General features: G+C 45.6%; 1 protein-coding gene across 1 annotated transcript; it reads right to left on the bottom strand.

Moving 5' to 3' along the window:
* Window positions 1-4,648: 4,648 nt before the first annotated feature.
* On the bottom strand, window positions 4,649-17,892 carry RGCC (regulator of cell cycle). The gene is made up of 5 exons (XM_067713971.1): window positions 17,652-17,892; window positions 16,921-17,106; window positions 8,157-8,264; window positions 6,322-6,384; window positions 4,649-5,034 (listed from the first exon to the last, which is right to left on the bottom strand). Exons 1-5 carry the CDS (start codon window positions 17,698-17,700, stop codon window positions 5,027-5,029), a joined length of 414 nt encoding a protein of 137 aa, XP_067570072.1. The 5' UTR covers window positions 17,701-17,892; the 3' UTR covers window positions 4,649-5,026.
* Window positions 17,893-23,068: the final 5,176 nt, after the last annotated feature.

Genomic DNA, 23,068 nt, shown 5'->3' with positions numbered 1-23,068 from the left:
GGTGTGGATGTGTGAGTTGGCACTTGAGCCTCTCATTTTGGGTGTGTGTCATATTTTTGTTTTGCTTTAGCTCTCCCTCCCAGGAGTTTGAACAGAAAATTCCCAACTCAACAACATACTATTCACATCCTACCAGCCCTGCATGCTCAGAATCTGGTTTTGTTCTGTTCCAGAAAAGCCCACTGGCTGACACTCTCCAAGGAACAATCAAGCAATTTGCAAAGGCCATGCTGTGGGCACTCAGGTCTTGGAGGAGGTGGAGTTCAATAGACCTCACTGGGGTGAGATTACCTACAATGGCATTTCCCAAGGTGCATTCCAAGGAAGACTAATACGCTGTGGATTACCGGTATTTTTTCCAAACAAAAGAAAAAAAAAAGGCAGGATTTTTGGCTACAGGATTTCTCAAAGCCTTCAACATTCTGTGGCAGAGATGACTAGTTATCCTCCAATACCCATCCTCTTTGTCTTTCTTTAATAAGAGAAACCTCAAATTTTATTTTTATTATTTTTTAAACTTTATTTTTTATCTATTTATTTTTTTGGCTGTGCCACGCAGCTTGTGGAATCTTAGTTCCCTGACTAGGGATTGAACCCAGGCCCTCAGCAGTGAGAGCATGGAGTCCTAACCATTGGACTGCCAGGGAGTTCCCAGAACCATCAAATTTTGGTTGAGCACTTATCTGCCCAGCAAGAGACTTTTTCTCCCAGCCTCTCTTGCAGCTGGGAATGACCATCTGACTAAGATCTGGACAAGGGAATGTGAGCAGAAGTAATTTGTGTCCCCTCTAGTCATGTTGCTGAAAGAAATAAGCCTGTGCTTGACTTGCTTTTTCTCCTTTGTGTTGGCTGGGATGAAATGTGATGACAGGAGCAGGAGCAGCTGCTTTGCACCAGAGAGTCACTCAGCCATCCCTGTACTGCTCACCTCTGGGCTGTTAGTGAAAAAGAAACTCCCATCTTGTTTAAGCCACTATATTTGGGGTTCTCTGATCCATCACCTTAGACCGAACCCTACGTAATTTATGTACTAATGTGCACAATAAATCTCTAAGTGAAGTATATGCAGCACTTTTCAAGTACCTATGACCTTAATACCTAGTCTTCAAAACAGCTTAGGAATGTGCTCTTGAAATGCATCTTGGGAAACATGGAAAACACTCTTTTCAACATTCCCAGAACCCCAAGCTCTGACTCAGCCCACAGCCTGCTTGTCCCCAGTTACTCATCCAACAGAGGTTAGAGCACAAACTACCCTCCTCCCAACACTCTTCTAAAGGAATCCACTTCTTTTCTCCAAACCACTGACCTTCTCCTCACAACAGGCCACAAAGCTCCCTACCCTGCACATCTAACTTTGGGAGTTCAGGTTCCAGGAGACCATAAAGAAAGAGCTGGCAAATGAGGTAGATCCTCAAATCCTAAAGAGGCTACTAATAAAAAGGTATAGTGTCCCAGTGGAAAAAAAGGTTTATCCAAAGCAGATAAATGTTCCCAAGCGTGAACAAAAAACAGTTCCAGGTAATGGGAAAATTATGTTTAGAAAACAAGTCAAGGGCTTATTTGATGAAAAAAGATAATATTCCCACATCGTACTTAGTGGTGAAAGACTGATAGCTTTTCCTCTAAGATCAGAAATAAGACTAGGATGTGCCCTCTCACCACTTCTTTTCAGTATTGTACTGGAAGTTCTAGCCAGGGCAATGACGCAACAAAAAGAATTTAAAAGGCATTCAGATTGGAAAGGAAGTAAAACTATTTCCATTTGCAAACGGCATGATTTTGTATATAGAATTGGCCCCCACCACACACACACGCGCAAAACCCTATTAGAACTAATAAATAAGTATAGGAAGGTTGCAGGATACAAAATCAATATACAAAAATCAAGTGTACTTCTCTGTACACTAGCAAGGAACAATCTGAAAATAAAATTAAGAAAACAATTCCTTTTACAATAGTATCAAAAAGAATGCTTAGAAATAAATTTGACAAAGGAAGTGCAAGATTTACACACTGAAAACTACAAAACATAGTTGAAAGAAATTAAGAAGATACAAATAAACTAAAGGACATTTCATGTTCATGAATTGGAAAGAAGACATAATGTTGCTAAGATGGCAATACTTCCCAAACTGATACACAGATTTGACACAATTTCTATGAAAATCCCACTGCCTTTATTGCAGAAATTGGCAAACTCATCCTAAAATTTATCTGAAAATGTACGGAATTCAGAACAGCCAATATAATTGTGCAGAAAACAAAGGTGAAAGACTCACACTTTCTGATTTCAAAACTTACTGCAAAGCTATAGTTATCAAGACTGTGTGGTACAGGAATAAGGATAGACACATAAATCCCTGCAACAGAATTAAGAGTCCAGAAATAAACCCGTACACGTAGGGTCAACTGATTTTCAACAAAGGTGTCAATACAATTCAATGGGGAAAAAAAATAGTCTTTTCAACAAATACTGATATGACAACTGGATATTAACATGCAAAAGAATGGAGTTGGACCCCTACCTCACATCATACACAAAAATTAATTCAAAGTTGACCAAATACCTAAATGTAAGATTTGTATAATCTTATAGAACTTTTAAAAGAAAATATACAAGTAACTCTTCGTGACCTTTAATTAGGCAATGGTTAGATATGACACCAAAAGCACAGGTGGCAAAAGAGAAATAGATAAATTGGACTTCATCAAAAGTTAGTGCTTCAAAGGACGCTAACAAAAAAGTGAAAAGACAACCGACAAAATAGAAGAAAAATTTTCAAATCAGATGTCTGGTAAAGAACTTGTATACAGAATACATAGAAAACTCCTGCAACTCAACAATAAAAAAGACAACTTATTTAAAAATGGGCACAGGCTGTGAATAGACATTTCTCCAAAGAAGCTACACAAATGGCCGGTAAACACATAAATAGATGTTCAACATCATTAGTCATCAGGAAAATGCAAATCAAAACTGCAATAAGATACCACGTTACACCCACTAGGATGGTTATATTCAAAAAGATGAACAACAGCAAGTGTTACCAAGGGTGTGGAGAAATTGGAGCCCTCGTACATTGCTGGTGGGAATGTAAAATGGCGCAGCTGCTACGGAAAAGTTTGACAATTCCTCAAAACAGTTAAACATAGGGTTATCGTATGGCCTAGAAATTCCACTCCTAGTTATATACCAAGAGAAATTAAAACATATATCCACACAAAAATGTATACATGAATATTCATCAGAGCAATATTTGCTGGCCAAAAAGTAGAAACAACCCAAATGTCCCTCAACCAAGGAAAGGATAAACCGAATATGGTAGAGCCACACAGTGACTATTCAGTCATAAAAAGGAATGAAGTAAAAAGGAATGAATACAACATGGATGAACCTTGAAAACAGTATGCAAAGGGGAAGGATCCAGACACAAAAGACCACATGTTGTATGATTCCATTTATAAGAAATACTCAGAATAGACAAAACCATAGAGGCAGAGAATTAGATAGTGATGGTTGCACAACTCTGTGAATATAGGTACTCAAAACTACTGAATGGGGAATTCCCTGGCAGTCCAGTGGTTAGGACTCCACACTTTCACTGCCAAGGGTGCGGGTTCAATCCTGGTTCAGGGAACCAAGATCCTGTAAGCCACGTGGCGTGGCCAAAAAAATTTTTTTAATTTATTTTAATTAAAACTGCTGAAATGTACACTTCAAAACGATGAATGTTTGGGTATGTGAATTACATCTCAATAAAGAAAATATTTGGGTTCAACCCAAAAGCTTTCCCAGAAATTTGGGGAAAAGAAAAAGGCTAAAGAAAAGGTACTTTATTGAATAGTTGCACAATGCCCTGAAAAACAGATCAAATTAGTAGTTAGCTTTCGAAAATATAAATAAAATTATAAGTACTTATGCTTTGGATTTGTGTTCTACAGGAACATAAGGATTGGAGTTTTTTAATAACTTGATTCTGATTATCAAAGTAATGCCTGGTTATTTTAGATGTTTTAAGGATAGAAAAGCATAGCTAAGAAAAGTATGGACTCTCCTGTTTTTTATGCCTCTCCCCGTCCTCCACAGAAGGCAGGTGCGGGGTGGGGGGGGGGGGGTGGGTCACTGGCCTCTACAGGCGAAGCCCACTTTATGGGAGACCTTGCATCTGGACCCTCCGGCTCCACTGAAGCCACCTGGACATTAGCATAGAGGCCAGCACATCAAATCTTCCTCAGCACACGGATTTTATGAGAGCACCATCATTTATAAGTCCTCCAGCTGCCCCAACTTGCCCTGGATTTTGAGTACACCTGGTATTTCCCCTAATTGAAGGAAAGAACCCGTGACACCTAAGAAAGGAGGAGAATGGAGATAGAAGAGAAACCCAACTTTCATTAAAACTGCAACCCTCAAATTAAAATTTCCCACCAATCGTATGCCAGTGTTTCCCTTTAGAGCCCCGAATGAACTGCAAAGTAACACTTCCTCTCGTTTACCATCCTAGTGCCTAGTGCAATGCGGCAGCGCCCAGGGTCCATGTTAGAAGTCAAGCGGCGTGTTATTTCCACTTGAATACTAGCTGGATGGACATATATTGAAAGAAATCAAGAGAAAAAAAAAAAGGAAAGCTTACAAAAGACAGACTTCCAGTTCAAACTTTATTTGCATACAAAAATATATTATAATGGGAAAAGCATAGTACTGTCTCCAACTATATATAATTAATTACAAATATTTTCATAAAAGCACTTTAAATTACAGAAAAGCTATGTTTTAAGAGGAAATACAACATTAGCATGAGTCATCTGTTCTAATACGCTGCAAGCGGGTAAACAAAGTCAATTTCTAACTTGCCCAGAGATGAGCCCAAAGGCATTTTTAGGACAAGAATGAGAATGGCCTGGTGGTAGATGAGCAGCATCTCTGGCCCCTCCAGCAGCAAATTCTGTGGCTGATTTTATCAGGTCCTCAGAGCTCTCTGAAGCTTCTCCCTTACGATGAAAGGACCCAGAGCTTCTTGCTTCACATACCTGTCAACAGGAGACAGAGAAGGTGATCCACTCACAAAAGCCAACAATTCCTATGCTTAGCCAGAGCACACCTCTCAGACAGGCATCAAAGCACCAAACTTAATGGCAGCCTTCCCACGTAGTATATGTCTGATTAACTGGTATGACTGGTAACCTGCTGCAATTTCCATGAAGTCCACAGGCAGGTCACATGGATCTAATATAAACTGTGCTGCAATTACAATCATCTCTGTCAAAACAGTCTTCTGATGGAGGATGGTACAGCACATAAGAAAATGGGCAACAAAATCTTCCAGTAAACAGAAACTGCACAAGAACTTTCCACCTAATACTTAGGTCTGTCTGAAACCATGTTTAAGAACAGAGTTCTTTTTAAATAACCGGCTTTGGATCTATTTTTTCAGATTCTACCCAGCTATTTAGCAGAGTATAGCGTAAAATATTTCTTAAGGAAAATCAACTCTTTCATTGTAAAATGAAAGGGGCTAGGATGCAATTCTCCAGGCCTGTTCTGTGACCGAACAAGGCCCCCCAAGGGTAGAGTTGCTGAAACTGTCATCCGGGAAACTCTAGCTGATCCTTCCGGCTCTTGCAATCCTGTTCTTTGGAAATAGACTGGGTGGACTGATTCTCAGGGTCCCTTCTTCTAGGCGCCCCCGTAGCAGTTATGATCCAACATCCTCAGGTCTCAAAATGTTTGGTCACGGAAAATGGGGTGCCGTTAGTGTGACTGCCAGTGGGAAACAAGGTACTGCGTACTTAATCCAGGTCTTTTAGTAACTGGCGTGGGTCTTTGGTTTCAGGATCGCCCCAAGCCAATTCTCTCTTTGGAGACCCAACCCTCTAAAAGTCAGACCTCACCAGACCCCTGACCTAACTTGTGAAAGTTTCTCTGGCCCCTGAGATGGAACCCCCTGGCCTGTCAGTGTAATGCTTGACGGTCAACAGGCTGATTTTTTTTTCTGAAAAGCCTGGCAGGCCACCATGCTCGTAAGGCTCCAATCTTGCTCTAACTACTACTTTACTCTCCATTTCTCAGACAAAATGCCATTGTTTGCTGGTGGTCAGTTCTCACTGTTTGGAAAGGCACACGGTCTACTTCAATGTAAGCTTACCCTCAGAATTTCTTTCTGAGCCACTAGGGTCCTGTTTCTGAGCCTAACGAAGCCTTATGATGTAACTTCCTGCCCCAGGCAAGCTGGTAAACATTACAGCACTTTATCAGAGGTGCTGGTTGGGTTTTCTGTTTGATTTTTTTTTTTTTTTTACTACCAGGCATGTACTCACTTGCTAAGGTTCTGTCGAGATCAGCAATAAAGTCTTCTAGCTCTTTCGTGTCTCCTAGTTTGGCTGAAAAACAAGAGTTGGGGCTCAGTTTCCATATCCAAGAGAGCTGATGACTCCGACTTTTCCAGAATTATGTGACCCCATCTCTTTGTCTTCAGAGACTTTATTAAAGAGTGTCCTGTATCAACCCTAAGTGGCTGCTCCAGGGTTTACTTAGAGTCAACTCGGAAACTTATTCTGAAGATTAGCCTAAATGTTTCTTTCTGGTTTTTGTAGTTCATCACCCACCCCCATACCCCACCCCTATCCCAGCAACCTGGAAGAAGTATCTCCCTTCACTACCTTAAAAGTTGGGAGATGCGGGGAGACAGGGACAGGGAAGGAAGATTAAAAGTTTGAACTTTTTGATTGTGTAGGATTTGAGTTAGTCAAAATATTCGGGGAGCACGGCACTGTGTGGAATGGACACCCAGATTTCCTAATTCCTGCTAAACTTCTCCCCTGACGCAATTTTGTTCATGCTATCCCTCCAGGGCAATGCTTCAGCCCTCATGGTACCTCCAGGATGGAATGAACTAAGCACTACAGTTCCGTGTCAAAATGGTACAGAGAAGGCGACAGGAAGCTCCTGGGTCTAGACAGCCTCATCCCATCCAGGTGCCAGCACAGAGTAACAAGTCCTCATTATGATTTTGTTCCCTCTATATCCTGAGACATGTACTTCTTTCTGTGTATCTTACTTTTTTCTCTAGAGTTCATCATTCATGCCCTCTCTGAATGCACTACTGGATATTTTTATTAATTAGCCCCCGCTGGCCACAAATAGCTCATTGTTCTTAGCTCTTAAAGTCAATTTGCCACTAGGGCTTTCTTCTCCTCTTTAATTCCTACCTCTTGAGGATCAGGTAACAAATCTGGGCACATTTTAAGCCACTTTCTAGACTGTTCTGTCTCTCTCAATTCAATAGATCCATTACAGATGAAGGGCTGGACAACGGCAGAGTCCCCTGTGGCTGCTAACATTGTTATGTTGAGAAGAGAATTTTAAAATGTCCTTTTGAAAAAGGGGGAAATTCTGCCTTCATGCCAGAGGGAGAAAATGATGGAATCTTCATATTTCTTTTTAACTATGTTCCACTTTTATTGCATTCTGCAACTATTTTCAGCAAGTATAATGTTTCTTAAGGGAAAAAAACTGCTTTTGTTTTCAAAAGGGCAGTTGCCCAATATAAAAGAACATTCAGCTCTCTGGCTGGAGACACGTTACTAGTTCTAAAATATAAGAAACTGCTCATGCGTCTTTAAAAACCTTCTCGGCCTATTAATATCACAGTAGAGGCAGGATGGAGCTGCCATTCTGAATTATGTTAGATCATTACTTGTTTCTTAATGATGACCCCATTTAATTGCTAAATTGGTCATCTGAAAGCATTAGTTAAAGAGTTAATGCAAGAAAAAGAACCCAACTTTCTGCAAAGCCTAACTGCTGAGTTTCACATTCTAGAACCAGCCAGTCTTGGGAGGGCACTGTCATTTGACACTGTCTTGATGACACCACAAGACAGAAAGCAAAGTCTAGAGTCTAAACGTCTTTTCTCCCTGTGAATTTGGTTTCCTGCCCCCCAGTTATTTGATTTCACTTTCACGCTGATCAAAATCCTGAGAAATAACAAAATCCATTCCATGCTGTACTATACTAAGATACTAGTCTTCTCTATTTGTTTTGCACATTTGGGAAAGATTGGTTAGGGGGAAGGGGGAAGAAAGAAGAGGCTGAGAAGCAGGAGGAGGGAGGAAGGAAGCAAAAACACTCACAATCCAACTAATGAACTTACCTTTCCGAGGAGGGACAGCGGGAGAGAGCAGAGCTGGAGTGCTGTCTGTTGGAGAATTCAGTTTTTCATCACTGAAGCTGAAGCTATTCCTATAAAGTGAATCTGCACCTTTCAGGAAAGAGAATGTAACTCATTAGAAACGATTTTCAGTCTTATGGTCTATTGCCAACCAACAGTTTATCTCCCAAAGGAGCAAAGTTATAAAGAAAATAGGCTGGTTTCCAGATTTTATATTTATGCCCCCAAATGAGTTCAGGCAGGAGAGTGTGCCTGTATATGTGTGTGTGTGTCTTCAATCAGGCACACCAAAGGCCCTTGCTTCCCTAAAAAAAAGAAGCGGGTGACAGGATCATCATGACCAAACCAGCCTCCTTTGTGACAAACCGGAGCCCACTGCCCAGTGGGTGTCTAACTGACAGCTAAGCCAATGCTTGGCCGATGAGGGCGAGGGGCTTCCCTTGGGATTGAGACATAAGGAACCATCTTTCCTGAAAAATGTCCCTTCTGCCCTCTGAACCCCCTAAAATACAAAGATAAGGTTGGATCCCATGACTTGATAATCCTCCCTGCCTGCTCATGAGAGAGTCTTTGTCATGGTTTTCCTGAGCTCCTACATTCTGGGGATAAGCTAGAGGGTCAAAGATAAAGATTTCTTCTCCCACAGGTTGTCTATTACAGTTTGGGTGATTTGCTGCCTACATTGTCATACCCTCAAAGACCAGAGCAAGAGCAAGGCAAGGTCCCAGAAGCAGGGCTGAGCTGAGTTAAGGAAACCAGCCCAGCTACTAAGTATTCAGATGCCCTTGAGAAGATAATGTCTCTGGGCCTCAGTTTACCCATCCATAAAATGGGAAGCTGGACTAAATAATCCTTAAAGTCCCTTCCAGCTCTGAAGTTCTGAGATTCTATTTCTCTAAGTTCTGCCAAGGGGGAGGAAACCAACCCACGGCCAGCCAGCTGTGTGGCTGTGACAGAGAAAGGAACTGCTGGCTGAGCTGCACTAACTCAAAGGCTCAAAGGAAGACCCAGCGGCGGAAGCAGGATGTGGCCTCTGAGGTCACAAAGGAACAGCCTTCCCAGTTAAAACAAAACACAAAGCTAGGCACGGCTGTAGCAGAGATGAGTTCTGGGAAGGCTGTTCGGGTGAGAGAGGGTGGCTGAACCATGAGGACCTGGTCAGGCTCCCTGTCCTCCTTGGGATTCGCTCAGTTTCATCCAATCACCTCCAGCTCAGGAAGATGCAAAACCACCCTTCTTTGGTCCCCTTAACTCAAAATGAACAGGACTAAGTTACAAAAGACATGCCCAGGGCTTCCCTGGTGGCGCAGTGGTTGAGAGTTCGCCTGCCAATGCAGGGGACACGGGTTCGTGCCCCGGTCCGGGAGGATCCCACATGCCGCGGAGCGGCTGGGCCCGTGAGCCATGGCCGCTGAGCCTGCGCGTCCGGAGCCTGTGCTCCGCAACGGGAGAGGCCGCAACAGTGAGAGGCCCGCGTACCGCAAAAAAAAAAAAAGACATGCCCAGAATAAAAAAGGGTTTTCAGAAGCAAAGGTTTCTGGTCCTAGGAGAATTCCTCTTCATCCCTAAAGACTGCTCCAAGTTCCTGGAGCAGTTCCTGAGGCCTCCTTCTTGGTCCTCCCACTCTCCCCTGACCAGGTGGCCCCGGAGCCATCTTGTCTTCCTGGCCGACACACCCATCGCATTCAGTTTTCCAAACATGCCCAGCCCTCACAGTCGATTCTTCCTTCTTAGGTCCAGCCCGGGTCACCTAAAAGGACAACAACCCTTTTTCAAGGCTTTGATGATGAACACCTACTGAGATCTGAAACACCAAACCTTACCCTTACATTTCCCCAGAAATTACTTCCCAGAATAGTGGTCCTTTGAGAAGAACTGTGTGATCAACGAACTCTAAGAAACACCAAGCACCCCTGGAGAGTCCTCTGATGTAACCCCACTTTAATGTGCCGGAGGCATCTTGTGATAAAGAAACAGACTCAGGGACTTCCCTGGCGGTCCAGTGGTTAAGAATCCGCCTTCCAATGCAGGGGACGCAGGTTCGATCCCTGGTCGGGGAACTAAGATCCCACATGCTATGGGACAACTAAACCTGTGCGCTCTAGAGCCCGTGAGCCACAACGAAGAGACCAGGCGCCGCAACAAAAGATCCAGCATGCCGCAACTAAGACCCAACTCAGCCAAACAAATGAATAAATAAATATTAAAAAAGAAAAGAAAGAAAAGAAACCAGCTCAGCCCTATTTCCCTTGGTTTACTTGCCCTTGGGACACTTTTTCGGTGGCACCTCTATTAATATTTCTCAAGACGCTTGTACTCAGTGGAACTGAACATGGGAAGCCCTTCTGCTCGCTTGTCAGCTGGGCCGCCCTCTGCAGCAGTCTGGATTTTCTCAAGGGGAGGCCTTTTCCCTACGCACAGGAAAGTGGTCACGCCCATCGCAGACCTACCGCGTCTCATTACTGCTTGTCGCCACGTCAGAGTCAGGAGAATCGCCCCCAAATAGAACCCGAGAGACTTGCGGGGAAAAGATGAGGTAAGACTGAGGGGGCAGGAAAACCACAGAGGGCCCTGGGGAAGCAGGCCTCGTGCCCGGACTCGAGAGCCAGGAGAAAGGAGTATGAGGCCTCTGGAACGTCATCCTTGGCTCCAAAGGACACCTGAGAGCATCACCCCCAACCCTGGCCCAGAGTGCTGAACCCAGGACTCGCTGGCAGCACCCCTGGTCTCAGTCTCACCACCACACCCTGCACCGCAGGCCCTTCTCCTGACTTGGGACTTCACCTCTGTTCTGCCCCGACTCTCCATCAATTTTACGTCCATGTATACTCATCCCTTGGGAGGGGGCAAACACACACACCCACACACCCACACACACACACAATCTCAGCACCAGTTCACTGCTACACTTTGACGTCTCTCTATTCCCATGAGTTCCAGTGCACAGTCTGGGCCCAACCTGACTCCAGGCTCCAGAGTGTTCAACCATCAAAAGGAAATGAACCCCCAGCACCCCTGAGCCAAACTTCCCCACAGTTGAGTTCCACCCTGTGTTCATAACTGCTCTACACGTCATTCCCAAAAACAATGACCAGGACAACCGCAGGAGCTCCAGAAGCTGCCACCCTAGAGATGTGTGGCACCGAGGCCGTGTGAAAGCTGTGTGACCCTGTGCAAGTCACTTCATCTCAGAGCCTTAGTTTCTTCTCTTGCGAAAGGGGAATCAGTAAGCCAGGCGCTCCATGTGATACCTATGGTTTTCATTGCTTTTATTCTGTTTTCCCAACAAAATGGAGGAGGACACACTCAGGAGAAGAAAGGTCACCACAGAGAGTAAGAAGACTCAAGATTCTGGGGCCAGGCTTCTTCCACTTCTTCCGATAAATTCCTAAGAGAAAATTTATCTTCAGAGGTGTCCTAGAACAAACCTTCCAAGAACAAACCCACAGACACGGAAGTACCCCAAGCTCTAGACCTCTCTTTACCCTTTATCCAATAAAATTTCAGTCCACGGACTTACAGTGAACAAGATTTCATGCTAGGTGTATATTAAAAGGGAAGCAAAGCCTGACTTCCTGTTCTTTTCATTCCCCTAGAACTCTATTTCTTGAGTTCTAGAAATAACAGCTCATTAGTCTGATAAAGGACAGGAATGTGTCACAGGCTGATAGCATACTAATGTATTGCTGCCCCACCCAATATTAGGTGCTGCCATTAACAGGGGTTCAAGGGACACATAACACTGATGATTTGGGGAACCGCGGCAGGTGGCAAGACCAGATATTTTAGGGCCTTACAACATCTACTGCTATCAGCTCTAAAGCCCCATCAGAAATGTCCTCGGCCAGTCAAGTTGGTGCGCTGAAGCCAGGAACCGCGAATTCAGGGACCAAGTTTTCTAAGACATCATCAAAAGCAATGTGAACATATTAAATATGCAAACATCTAACTGCAGGAGCACCAGCAGAGCTTGGGAAACTCAGCTACAAAAACAGAGGCTTGTTTAAAAGGTAGACGTGCTTTTTTCGTTTGGGGGTGGAGAGAAAGGTAATTTGGGGTTGGCACCAGCGTGTGCTACTCCAGAGGAAAGGGAAACCACAGACAGTAACCCTGGCCCAGAGCTCCTGTAAATATAGAACAATCCCACACATTTCAGGCAAGCAAACCACAGTAATTAACTGAGAAAAAGAAAGCCTTGGACCTGTTTCCCTTTTGCCACAGGGAATGGTATGCGGGTGTTGGGGGAGGTGGGTTGAATCTCCCCCTCAAAATCTAAATTCCAACAGCCTCCCTGAAAGTGGGATGAAATAAGAAAACGTTTCTCAGTTTCAGCACTATCGCCCCCGCTTCCCTTCTGAGACTGCTCAGTCCCTCTAGATACCCCTCCAGGTGTCAGCCAGTGACACCTGTCACCTGCCTGGAATTCCTAACACACACGGGGACACCCTGAGGGCTCCTAACTCCTCAGTCTCTCCCGCCTTGAACAAGTTCAAGTTCTGGTCTCAGTGGCTCTTAGGCCAGATCAGCCAATAGGCTACCTGTCATGCATGCCCCCCGCCAGGGGCCATACAGTCCCCTCTCCCAGGGCCAAGCTAGAATAGTCGAGGCAAAGAAATACAGACGTTCTAGGTCCTGCACATGCTAAAGAAGCCAGTTCCTCATTCCCTACAATGGCCCTGCAAAATCATAATAGCCCCAGCATACGGAGTAGACTTCAGACATTTTCTGTTAAGTAGCAAAACACTTCCCCGCTCAAAGGAAAAAGGAAACTCCAATCCGTCAAAGATAGAAGTTTGCATCACCTTTTAAAGTTCCAGTTAATATTAGAAACTTCTTATAAAATCAATCGGTGGAATCATAAATTAACACATTGGTTAAAATTTAGTATCTGATGAGTTAAAATGTCATTAAACACATTTCAGAAGTCATGCTGTGCGCTTACGGTTTTGAAAATACTGAAAAAACAACAGATTTTTCAAAATACGTTCAAACCAAAGATGTGCACAATGCCTGAAGCACGTCTGAGTATCGCGTTTGAACCTCGCTGCCGTCCTAACTGTGCAGCCCTTTTACGCCAAAGTTGAAACTGCTCTCATGAAAGTGCCTGGTGTTACCTGTTGGAACCGAGATCTAGAAGAAAGAAACAAAAGGAACTATTTTCATCAACCCCCATTTGAATGCCACCCCTAATGTGAAGTTGTCTTGCCACTGTTATTTTGGTCCTCTTCACGTCTTAGAAGGATTCCCAGTACGTGGAAACAGGAAAGAGTATTTCCTTATTAAATATCCGTTCTTCTCTCCTATCTAAGTAACTTGCTTCTCTGGGTGAAAGAAGGAATGTCTACTTTTTCCTCCTTTGGATGCAAGCAAGCGAAATATTTTTTAATTGAAGTGTAGTTGATTTACAATATTGTATTAGTTTCAGGTATACAGCAAAGTGATTCATATATATATATATATATATATACACATACATACATATATTCCTTTTTTATTCTTTTCCATTATAGATTATTACAAGATACTGAATATAGCTCCCTGTGTTATATAATAAATCCTTGTTGTTTATCTATTTTATATATAGTAGTATGTATCTGTTAATCCCATACTCCTAATTTATCCCTCTCCCCACTTCCCCTTTGGTAAGCATAAGTTTGTTTTCTATGTCTGTGAGTCTGTTTCTGTTTTGTAAATAAGTTCGTTTGTACTACTTTTTAGATTCCACATATAAGTGATATCATATAATATTTGTCTTTCTCATCTTTTTTTTTTTTGTTTTGAGAGAAAAGGAAGGGTTCTTCAAAAACCAGGAATGCAGTAGGTACATCTTCAGAGTGATGGAGCTGTAAAAGGTAGAGTGAAAACCAAGGTCCCAAGGGTTTAGAGCTTCATACATAACATTTTCACACAAGACGCTGGCTCAAATGTCTCTGACCTATGTGACATAGCGTGACATGTGCATTTTATTATTTTCTTAAAAGCATCAAACAGAACAAATATTTTCTTCCTCATCATGAGCTTATGGATGTTTCTAACATCATCATTAAATAGCATTCTTTCCATTTCACAGCTAGAGAAAATGAGGCCCACTCCTCATGCAGGGCCCTAACAGAGCTCAGCCTGGGCTCCACAGACCCGGCCAGGTGACCACTGCCTTGAAGAGACACCTTCAAACACAACCACCATTGATAAGCAGGCACATGATCCCTGTCCAGTGAGACATCAAGTCTATCCCGGAGGACCTGGTTCACATACCAGCCAACCATCCATGGTGACAGAGCAAGGCCTTAGAGAGAGAGACAGCCCAACTGGTTCCACTATTTTATCAGAAAAAAGGAGACAACAGTGCCTACGTTCCAGGACTGTAGCAGAGATCATATGAGATAAGACATTTAAAGCAAAGCAAAGAGATCATTAATGGTTAGAGGTAATAAACAATAATAGTAATCATAGAAAGAGCCTGGCAAAAGAGAGCTGCTCCTCCACGCACCGCAACTACTGAAACCCACGCGCTGTAGGGCCCGCGTGCCGCAACTACTAAGCCTGTGCGCCTAGAGCTCGCGCTACGCAATAAGAGAAGCCACCGCAATGAGAAGCCCACGCACCGCAAGGAAGAGTAGACCCCGCTCGCCGCAACTAGAGAAAGCCTGCGTGCAGCGACGAAGACCCAATGCAGCCAAAAAATAAATTTAAAAAAAAAAGAGAGAGAGCTGCTCTTATTATGATCATCCTGGTGTGTCTCCCCTTTGGTGGGCTAAATTTCAGTAGGATCCACATCTCTCAAATATTCTCTTCCACAGAAAAGCATTAAACAGACAAATGAGTACAACAAATGTCTGTGATCCATTCTTAGCGGCAATTAAGACACATCTTATGCGTCCTTAAGAAATCACTATCTAGATACACACTGCTTCTGCCAGGACTATTTCTAACCTGCCTCATGGAGGCCAAACTACACAGTTATAGAAAAGACTAATGTCATCTGAGCCTTCTTTACACCCTCCCATTTACCTCTCTAACCACCAAACTAAGGGTTAGTTTAACAGTTAACAACAAAAGCAGAAAACAAAGTACACACACATACCCTAAGAAAAACTACAGACTATTCCAAATATCTCCCCCCAAACTGTTAAGAATGTGTTTCGAGTGCCTTTTCTTTGAGGCCTCTGAAAACAGATCCCAGATCTGAAACCCTACCCAGGGGGAGTTGCAATCACCCATGAATGGGTGAGCTCAGACCGTATTCTAGCCAAATGCAGCTGTGGTTTAGAAAGGAGCTGTTCTTTGCAAGACAGCGGCACCGGACAGACTGTGCCAGCTTTCTTTCCCACGGGGGAGAGAATTTGTACTTGATGAATAACTTGCTCCATGCCCCAGTAGAAGGAGACATATTTAAGTTTGGCTACAGACATGGAGACAAATTTCAAAATTTTTTAGACTTCTCTTTGAAATTGAAAATAAGCGGTCTGGTCATTAGCAACAAAGTCCAAACATACTGAACGGAAAATTAACAGCATACGATTCCATTCCCTTTCACCTCAAAAGCTGCAATTATTTCTAACGCTTGGGCAGGGCTGCCAAGAAAAGTCAAGCTGGAACTCAAGTTTCTGACTCAAAGCCTGAACTGGGTGGCGAGTGTCCTTTATTCCTTTTCAGAAGGACAGCTCATGTGTAAGCCTAGGACTGTATCTTTGCCCTGTAACAAGGGGGAGCTTCGGATTTCAAAAGAAGGGAATCACAAGGAAAGGTCATTGTTTTTATTTCCAGAGTCAAGGACAACAAAGGGAGTGACATTCACGCTTGTAGCCCATCTAGGGAATGAAGCCTTAAGAATTACCCAGAAATGTTTAAAATTCACTTTGAAAAATAGGAAGTAATCCAGGTTGGGTAAAACACCAGTCACATAATACTGAAAAGTCACCCGATTTGCCATTTGATGCCTGAAAAGGTATCCAAAATCCTATCGGGACATTCGAGTTCCTGGAAAAAATGGTCTCTCTTTGTAACAAGGTTGTTTAGGACAGAGAGACGCGGGGGGTAGTCGTCACTATGAGCAAAGTCACCAGAAAGCAGCTCTGGGCCCATCTGCTCTCTGCCCACCCCCAACTGGGTGGGGAGTCAGAGCCAGCCGTCCACGTGATGGACCTGCTTGAAGGATGAGGGACACTTTCTAAATACTTGAACTCAGCAGTGCCAGGGATTCTTTCAAACTTCGGGCAGTGTAGCAACAAGTCTGGGAGCTCAGGGCCAGAAGAAAGTGCAAGTGTTTCAAAAATCTAAGAACGGGAGCTTATGAAATCTTTCCTGGTTTCACAAATATGTCCATATTGTGCCCTCCCATGCGCCCCGACCCCATGCCTGTAGCACTTGCTCCACAGCCTCTGAAGATACGGCTGAGAGGGGAAAGAAGGGGAAAGGAGAGGAGGTCGGGGAGCCGCGGGAAGGCCTGGCTGGGGTCCCAGGAGTCCTACCGCTTCGACCCTCCTGCGTCCTGACACCTGCCGGAGGCAGGTAGACCAGCCTGCCCTCCAAGAGCCTTCCCGAGACCATCCTCAGAGGTTTTGCCCCCGCCGGGCCTGCAGCCCCGGAGAAGCCTAGAGTCCTAGAGACCGCGCTGAGCTTTGGGGCTATAACCCCGCCCGGCCCCGATAAGCAAGCTGAGCCCCGAGCCCAGAGCGCTCCTCCGCGGGCCGGGTACGGGGAGTCCCCAGGGCTCCGGCACCTTCCCCGGCGGGGCCACACTTACTCTCCGAGTCGCTGAAGCCGCTGCTGTCGCTGACACTGGCGCTGCTCCGCCGCTTCATGCGCTCCAGGTGCTCTTCGTAGTGGAAGTGGCGCTCGTGGAAGGGCGACGCGAAGTCGGCCAGCACCGCATCAAACTCGCACAGCGCGTCGCTCAGGTCCCCCGCGTCGGCCGAGTCCAAGGCCGGGGCTGGGGAGGGACGGCGGGCTCAGGTGAGGGTGGGGTGGGGCGGCCGTCCCACCCCGGGCCCGGCAGGGGCCGCACGGTTCCCAAGGATCGCTAACTAACGCTGACCGCGCGCTGGCCCGGGGACAGCCCGGCTGTCGCTGCCCGTTGCTCGCTGTTATCTTTTAATACTCACCACCACCCCCTGAAGTGCGCCTTGGTGTCGCGCCCGTTTTCGAGATAAAGAAAGTGAGCCTCGACCCGGGGAAGTTGCAGGCCAAAGGTCACGCATCTAAGTGACACAGCCGAACTCTTTCCCACGCGCTGTCGGGGGCTCTTCCCCGCGTTCGCTCCCCGGGGGCGCGTGTGAACCGGGTGGCGGTGGGAGGACTGAGTCAGGATGCGCCCGTGACGTGTCGGGCTCGGACCCCCAGCCCCGCGTGGGGAGGAGGCTGAACCCGCCCCGGGGCAGAGTCCCGACGGTGAGGCTGGGGGAGGGATGAAACGAGACGACGCGGGATTCCGCTTCTTTCGCGCAAGGCCCCGGCTTTAAGGAGACCCCCACTCACTTGCGGCCGCGGCGGCCGCGGGGCTGCCTTGCACGGCTGGCGGCTTCATGGGCGGGCTAGGCCCGGCGCGCGTTGGGGAGTCCTGCGAGGTCTGGGCGCGGGATCGTGCAGGCGCTCCCGCTGAGGCCGTCCGTCCCCTCTCCTCGTCCCGCTCTGCCTGTCCCCTAGTCCGGCTGCGCTCCCGCCGCGCAGCTGCCTGCGCCGTCCGCCCGCCAGATCTTTCCCGGGCCGCAGCCACCAGCAGTCCCAAGGTCTTATAGCCGCGGGCGGGGGCGGGCCGGGGCGGGGCCACGGGAGCCTGGCCGCCGGGTCTGTCCCTGTCGCCGCGCCAGAGACGCCCCTGTCCCCCAGGCACCGCCCTCGCCACGCGCCCGCTGGGGAACCGCAGTGACGCGGAGTCGCCGGAGCCCAGGTTACAGCCCCAAATATTTACCCGCCGCCTTCCCCGCGCGCCCTGACAACGCGCCCCACGAAAGTAGCTTTGGCGACACCAAGGCCCCAAAGGGTTTAGGGCTGGTGTTCGGCTGATTCCCGCCCTGTGCCCTGAAGCTCCACGAGCCTCAGTTTCCTCATCTGTGAAATGGAAATGCTGAGCCTCCTGGGTTTGTTGCGAAGAATAAAGTAGGCGAAAGCCGTGGAAGACCCAGACCCATATGGGAGCCGCAGAGGGAGTCTCCCGCGCGTCTCCTCCCCATTGCCCCCGAGGGACTTGAGGGTTGCGGGCGGACAGAGTAGAGAGGGTAGGGGGCCAGAGGGACAGAAGTCGGTGGAGTCCAGGAGTTGACGAACCTTCATTGTTCCCATCCCCGAGCCCCAGAGCCTGACTACGGTCCTGGGTGTTCACTGCAGCCCCGACTTTGTTCAGGAGAAGTTTAAGAGAACAAATTACTGCGTAGAGGGAGAGCCGCCTGGCAGGCGACGAGTCCTGACCGTGAAAGCCCTGCACGTTGCACTGCCCGATGCGGTAGCCACTTGCCACGGGTGGCTTCTTAAATGCAAAGCAACTAAAATAGAATAAAATGACAGTTTCAGTCCCTCAGTTGCACTAGACACATATCGAGTGCTCAACAACCATCCTCGCTCAGAGTGCTATTGGACGGCGCTCCCAGTGTCTCTGACCCACAAACCGGTCTCAGAGGGAAAGGAGGCATCTTACTGCGGTTATCAAGGGCCTCCTAGGGCAGGTCTTGGCATGCACCATTTCCAGGCCCACAGCAACCCTGAGAGGTAGAACTACTGCTTCTGTTCTACACAGGAGGAAACTGAGGCACAGAGAGGTTAGGTGATAAGCTAGTCACATAGTGATGGAAAGGCAGGTCTGACGGAAGCAACCTCAGTGCCCATCAACAGATGAATGGATAAAGAAGATGTGGCACACATATACAATGGAATATTACTCAGCCATAAAAAAGAATGAAATTGAGTTATTTGTAATGAGGTGGATGCACCTAGAGTCTGTCATACAGAGTGAAGCAAGTCTGAAAGAGAAAAACAAATACCATATGCGAACACACATATATGGAATCTAAAAATAAAATAGTTCTGATGAACCTAGGGCCAGGACAGGAATGAAGACGCAGAGTACAGAATGGACTTGAGGACATGGGGAGGGGGAAGGTTAAGCTGGGACGAAGTGAGAGAGTGGCATGGGACATATATACACTACCAAATGTAAAATAGATAGCTAGTGGGAAGCAGCTGCATAGCATAGGGAGATCAGCTCAGTGCTTTGTGACCACCTAGAGGGGTGGGATAGGGAGGGTGGGAAGGAGATGCAGGAGGGAGGAGATATGGGGATGTATGTATATGTATAGCTGATTCACATTGTTATACAGCAGAAACTAACACAATACTGTAAAGCAATTATACTCTAATAAAAATGTTAAAAAAAAAAAAAAAGGCAAGTCTGTATGGTTTCAGAGCCATTTTGGGCTTCACCACATCCTCCCTTTCTCCACAGTGTAAGGTGGAGAACTGAGCAGACAGGAGGAAGAGGTTCCAAATAAGAGTGCAGATAACCCAGGTCCTTGAAGCAACAGTCAAGGCACGTGCATCTTTTACTTCCTTTTCCCACCTCCCTTATTAAATTCTTTTTTCTCTCCTCGTGCTCTTTGACTTGCTGTGGTACCCACTGGGCATGCCCTGGGATAACGGAGCAGCAGCCGGTCTGTGAGCTGAGGCCAGGGGGCTACCTTCCAAATGAAGCTCTCCCTCTTTGGTCAGGCTGGGATGTAGGGTGGCGGACACCCCAGCCCAGCTCTTGCATGATGGCTCAGGGGCCCTCTCAGCTAAAGAATCAGTTAAGCTGATCTTCAAAAGAGCCTACAGAGCAGCCCCACTTTTTAACAGCCATGCCAATTTACTAAGAGAGTGACAGTGAAGATCACCTATTTCTACCAGGAGAAGTTGGTTGGTTGATGTCTTCTGCACCCCATTGTAAGGGAACTCCCTTGCCCAAGCGCTGGGGAGATGAATGGGCAGGGGCCTCAACTCAAAGTGTCACCACCTCTAGGACGGTGTCACTTCCATTATGGAGAACTACTGCTCCCTCTCTTTCCTAATTATAATATGAACGTACAGGAAAATATAGAGAATTCAGTAATAGCACTCTGTGTACCCACCAATGAGAACTAACACATGTTAATATTTGGTCATTTTTGCTTCAGATTTTTTTGAGATGTAACTTATATATGATATAGTATGCAAATCTTGAGTGCAGTTTGGTAAATTCCTACCTATAGATACACCTGTGTAATTACTATCCAGATCAAGATGTAGTATTTTGTCATCACCCCAGAAGGGTTCTCTATGCCATTTTGCAGTCAACAGCACCCCATAAGTAACCCCTATGGTAACCCCTGTTCTGAATTCTGTCACCAGGAATTACTTTTGCCGACTAAAACTCCTTAAAATCATACTGTATGTATTCTTTTCTATCTGGCTGCCTTTGTTTAACATAATGTCCAGGAGGTTCATCCACGTTGTTGCGGTATGAATCCGTCCTCCTGTTGGTGGAGATTTGAGTTGTGTTGCTGCCGTTGCTACCGTAATGTAGTGCAGCAAGGAGTATTCCTGCACATGTCTCCCAGTGTATAAGAGTAAGAGTCTCTAGGGTATATATCTAGAAGTAGAATAACCAAATGGTATGAGTATCTCTAGTCATTGGCTAGTATGAATAAAGCTGCCGTGTACAGCATGGACATTTCTTTTGGTGCACATAAATACTCACTTCTCTTGGGTTTATACCTAGAAGTGAGTTTCGGAATCACAGGATAGGCATCTGTTTAGCTTTTGAAGATACTGCCGAAGAGTTTTCTGAAGTGGTTGAATGAATCTACATTCCCGCCAGCAATGTAGAAGAACCCCAGTTGTTCCATATTTGTGTCAACACATGATACTGTTAGACTCACTCATTTTAGCCATACTGGTAACTGTGTACTAACATCTTACTGTGGGTTCTTTTTTCTTCTTCCTGTAGCTTTAATTCACATTTCCCTAATAAGTAATTAAATTGACCACCTTTTCATATGCTTCAAACATTTCTTAAGAGAAATAGGACAATGCAGAAAAAGTTGAAATCCCCTTTTTCATCCTTCCAAGTCCTATCTGCTCCCTCCCCAGAGAGGAGCATTACCATGAATTTGGTAAGTACCCTCCCAGTCCACGTTTTTGTACCTAAACTATATTTATATGTTCATATTAAAAAATATAGTATTACTTTGTATGGTTTTTAAATTTACATAACTAACGTGAACATGCTCTGTTTTCATTCAACTTTGTTTTTACATATGTTGGTACATACAGATCTAGTTTATTCAACTAGATCTAGTTTATTTATTTTTATCTGCCAAATAGAATTGTATTGAATGACTACAGAGTAATTTATTTATCCACTCTCAAGTTGATGGACACTTGGGTTGTTTCCAATCTTTCTCTCTCACAAACAATACTTAGCTAACATGCTCTTACCTATCTCTTAGTGTACACATGCGAGTCTACTTCTCTGTTCACCTTGAATCCTTTCCTAGAACCAGACGAAAGGCAAAAGTTAAACCCTCTGACCCTTGAGCCTTCTGGCTGGGTTCCATTTTCTATTCCAGGGCTTCCTGTGGTCCCCAGTCACCTGATCATAGTGATGACGATGGTAAGTAACCTCACCGTTCAGATGTGACCTTTTCCCTCACTGAGGAGGGCTGGGGAGCCTTGTCTTTCATGAACCCTGAACCTACATTAACCATAAAATCTTTACACTACAGTTTATACATATTTCAAGTTACAGAGGTCATTCATTCACACAGGTCTCCTTTGAGAAAAAAACTTGAGGTAGCTATAATTTTGAAACAGGAAATCAGAACTTCTTATATTTTTAAAGACCAGTTCTTTATCTTAATTGGCATCTCTTCCCCTTGTACACTGTTAACCACTGTCTCCTTAAAGTTTTTCTTGAATATCCATCTAATCACCTCACCATTTCTTCTCAGGGCCCTGTTGAATCCTCCTTTTTTTTTTTTTTTGCAGTACGCGGGCCTCTTACTGTTGTGGCCTCTCCCGTTGCGGAGCACAGGCTCCGGACGCGCAGGCTCAGCGGCCATGGCTCACGGGCCCAGCCGCTCTGAGGCATGTGGGATCTTCCCGGACCGGGGCACAAACCCGTGTCCCCTGCATCGGCAGGTGGACTCTCAACCACTGCGCCACCAGGGAAGTCCCTGAATCCTCCTCTTCATAATTAAAGAGACCTACAGGTCTCTCCTTGATCTTTTCTTCTCATCTATACTTTTGCCAGGCTATCTCATCCCTTCTCAAGATTGTAACTAACACTTCTAAGTTTTCAAATTTTTATTTCCAGATGAGATTTTTTTTTCTCCTTAAGTCTCCTATAGCCAATCATCAAAAACTCCTAGCATTCCTTTACAGACACTGTGCAGAAGAAACTTCTGTTTCCTAATATCAGCTCTCCCCTTCGGACCCATGGATTCTTGAAATAAAGACTGTATTTCCCAACCTCCCTTGCAGCTTGGAGTGGTCATGTGACTTGATTCTGGACCACAGGCTTTGAGCAGAGATATTCTATGCAAACCTCTAGAATGTAATCTCAAGGGAAGGGGGCAGTCACCCTCGTCCTTGCTTCTCCCTGATGGATAGAAGACAGACTTGCAGCTGGATTTCACAGCATGAGGTGGAAGCCATATATTGAGGATGGTGGCAAAAGGATAGAAGAATCCCAGATCCTGATGTCTTGATGCCTCCATACCAACCGAACCCTGGTGAGAGACCTACATGAGAGAAAAATAAAAGACAATGTCTGGGATAGGGAGGGTGGGAGGGAGATGCAAGAGGGAGGAGATACGGGGATATATGTATATGTATAGCTGATTCACTTTGATATACAGCAGAAACTAACACACCATTGTAAAGCA

This window comes from Pseudorca crassidens, chromosome 18 (genome assembly GCF_039906515.1).
Source record: "Pseudorca crassidens isolate mPseCra1 chromosome 18, mPseCra1.hap1, whole genome shotgun sequence".
NCBI lineage: Eukaryota > Metazoa > Chordata > Mammalia > Artiodactyla > Delphinidae > Pseudorca > Pseudorca crassidens.
The sequence above is the reverse complement of the archived record's forward strand: the minus strand, read 5'-3'. Positions and strand labels throughout refer to the sequence as shown.

Bases quoted from the DNA above. Each gene is read 5' to 3' on its own strand.
- RGCC (XM_067713971.1), bottom strand. From the start codon at position 17,700: ATGAAGCCGCCAGCCGTGCAAGGCAGCCCCGCGGCCGCCGCGGCCGCA. The intron at 17,107-17,651 runs GTGAGTGGGGGT...GTCCCTCCCCAG, and splicing joins CGCGGCCGCCGCGGCCGCAA to CCCCGGCCTTGGACTCGGCC. The intron at 6,385-8,156 runs GTAAGTTCATTA...CTTGTTTTTCAG, and splicing joins CGCTGTCCCTCCTCGGAAAG to CCAAACTAGGAGACACGAAA.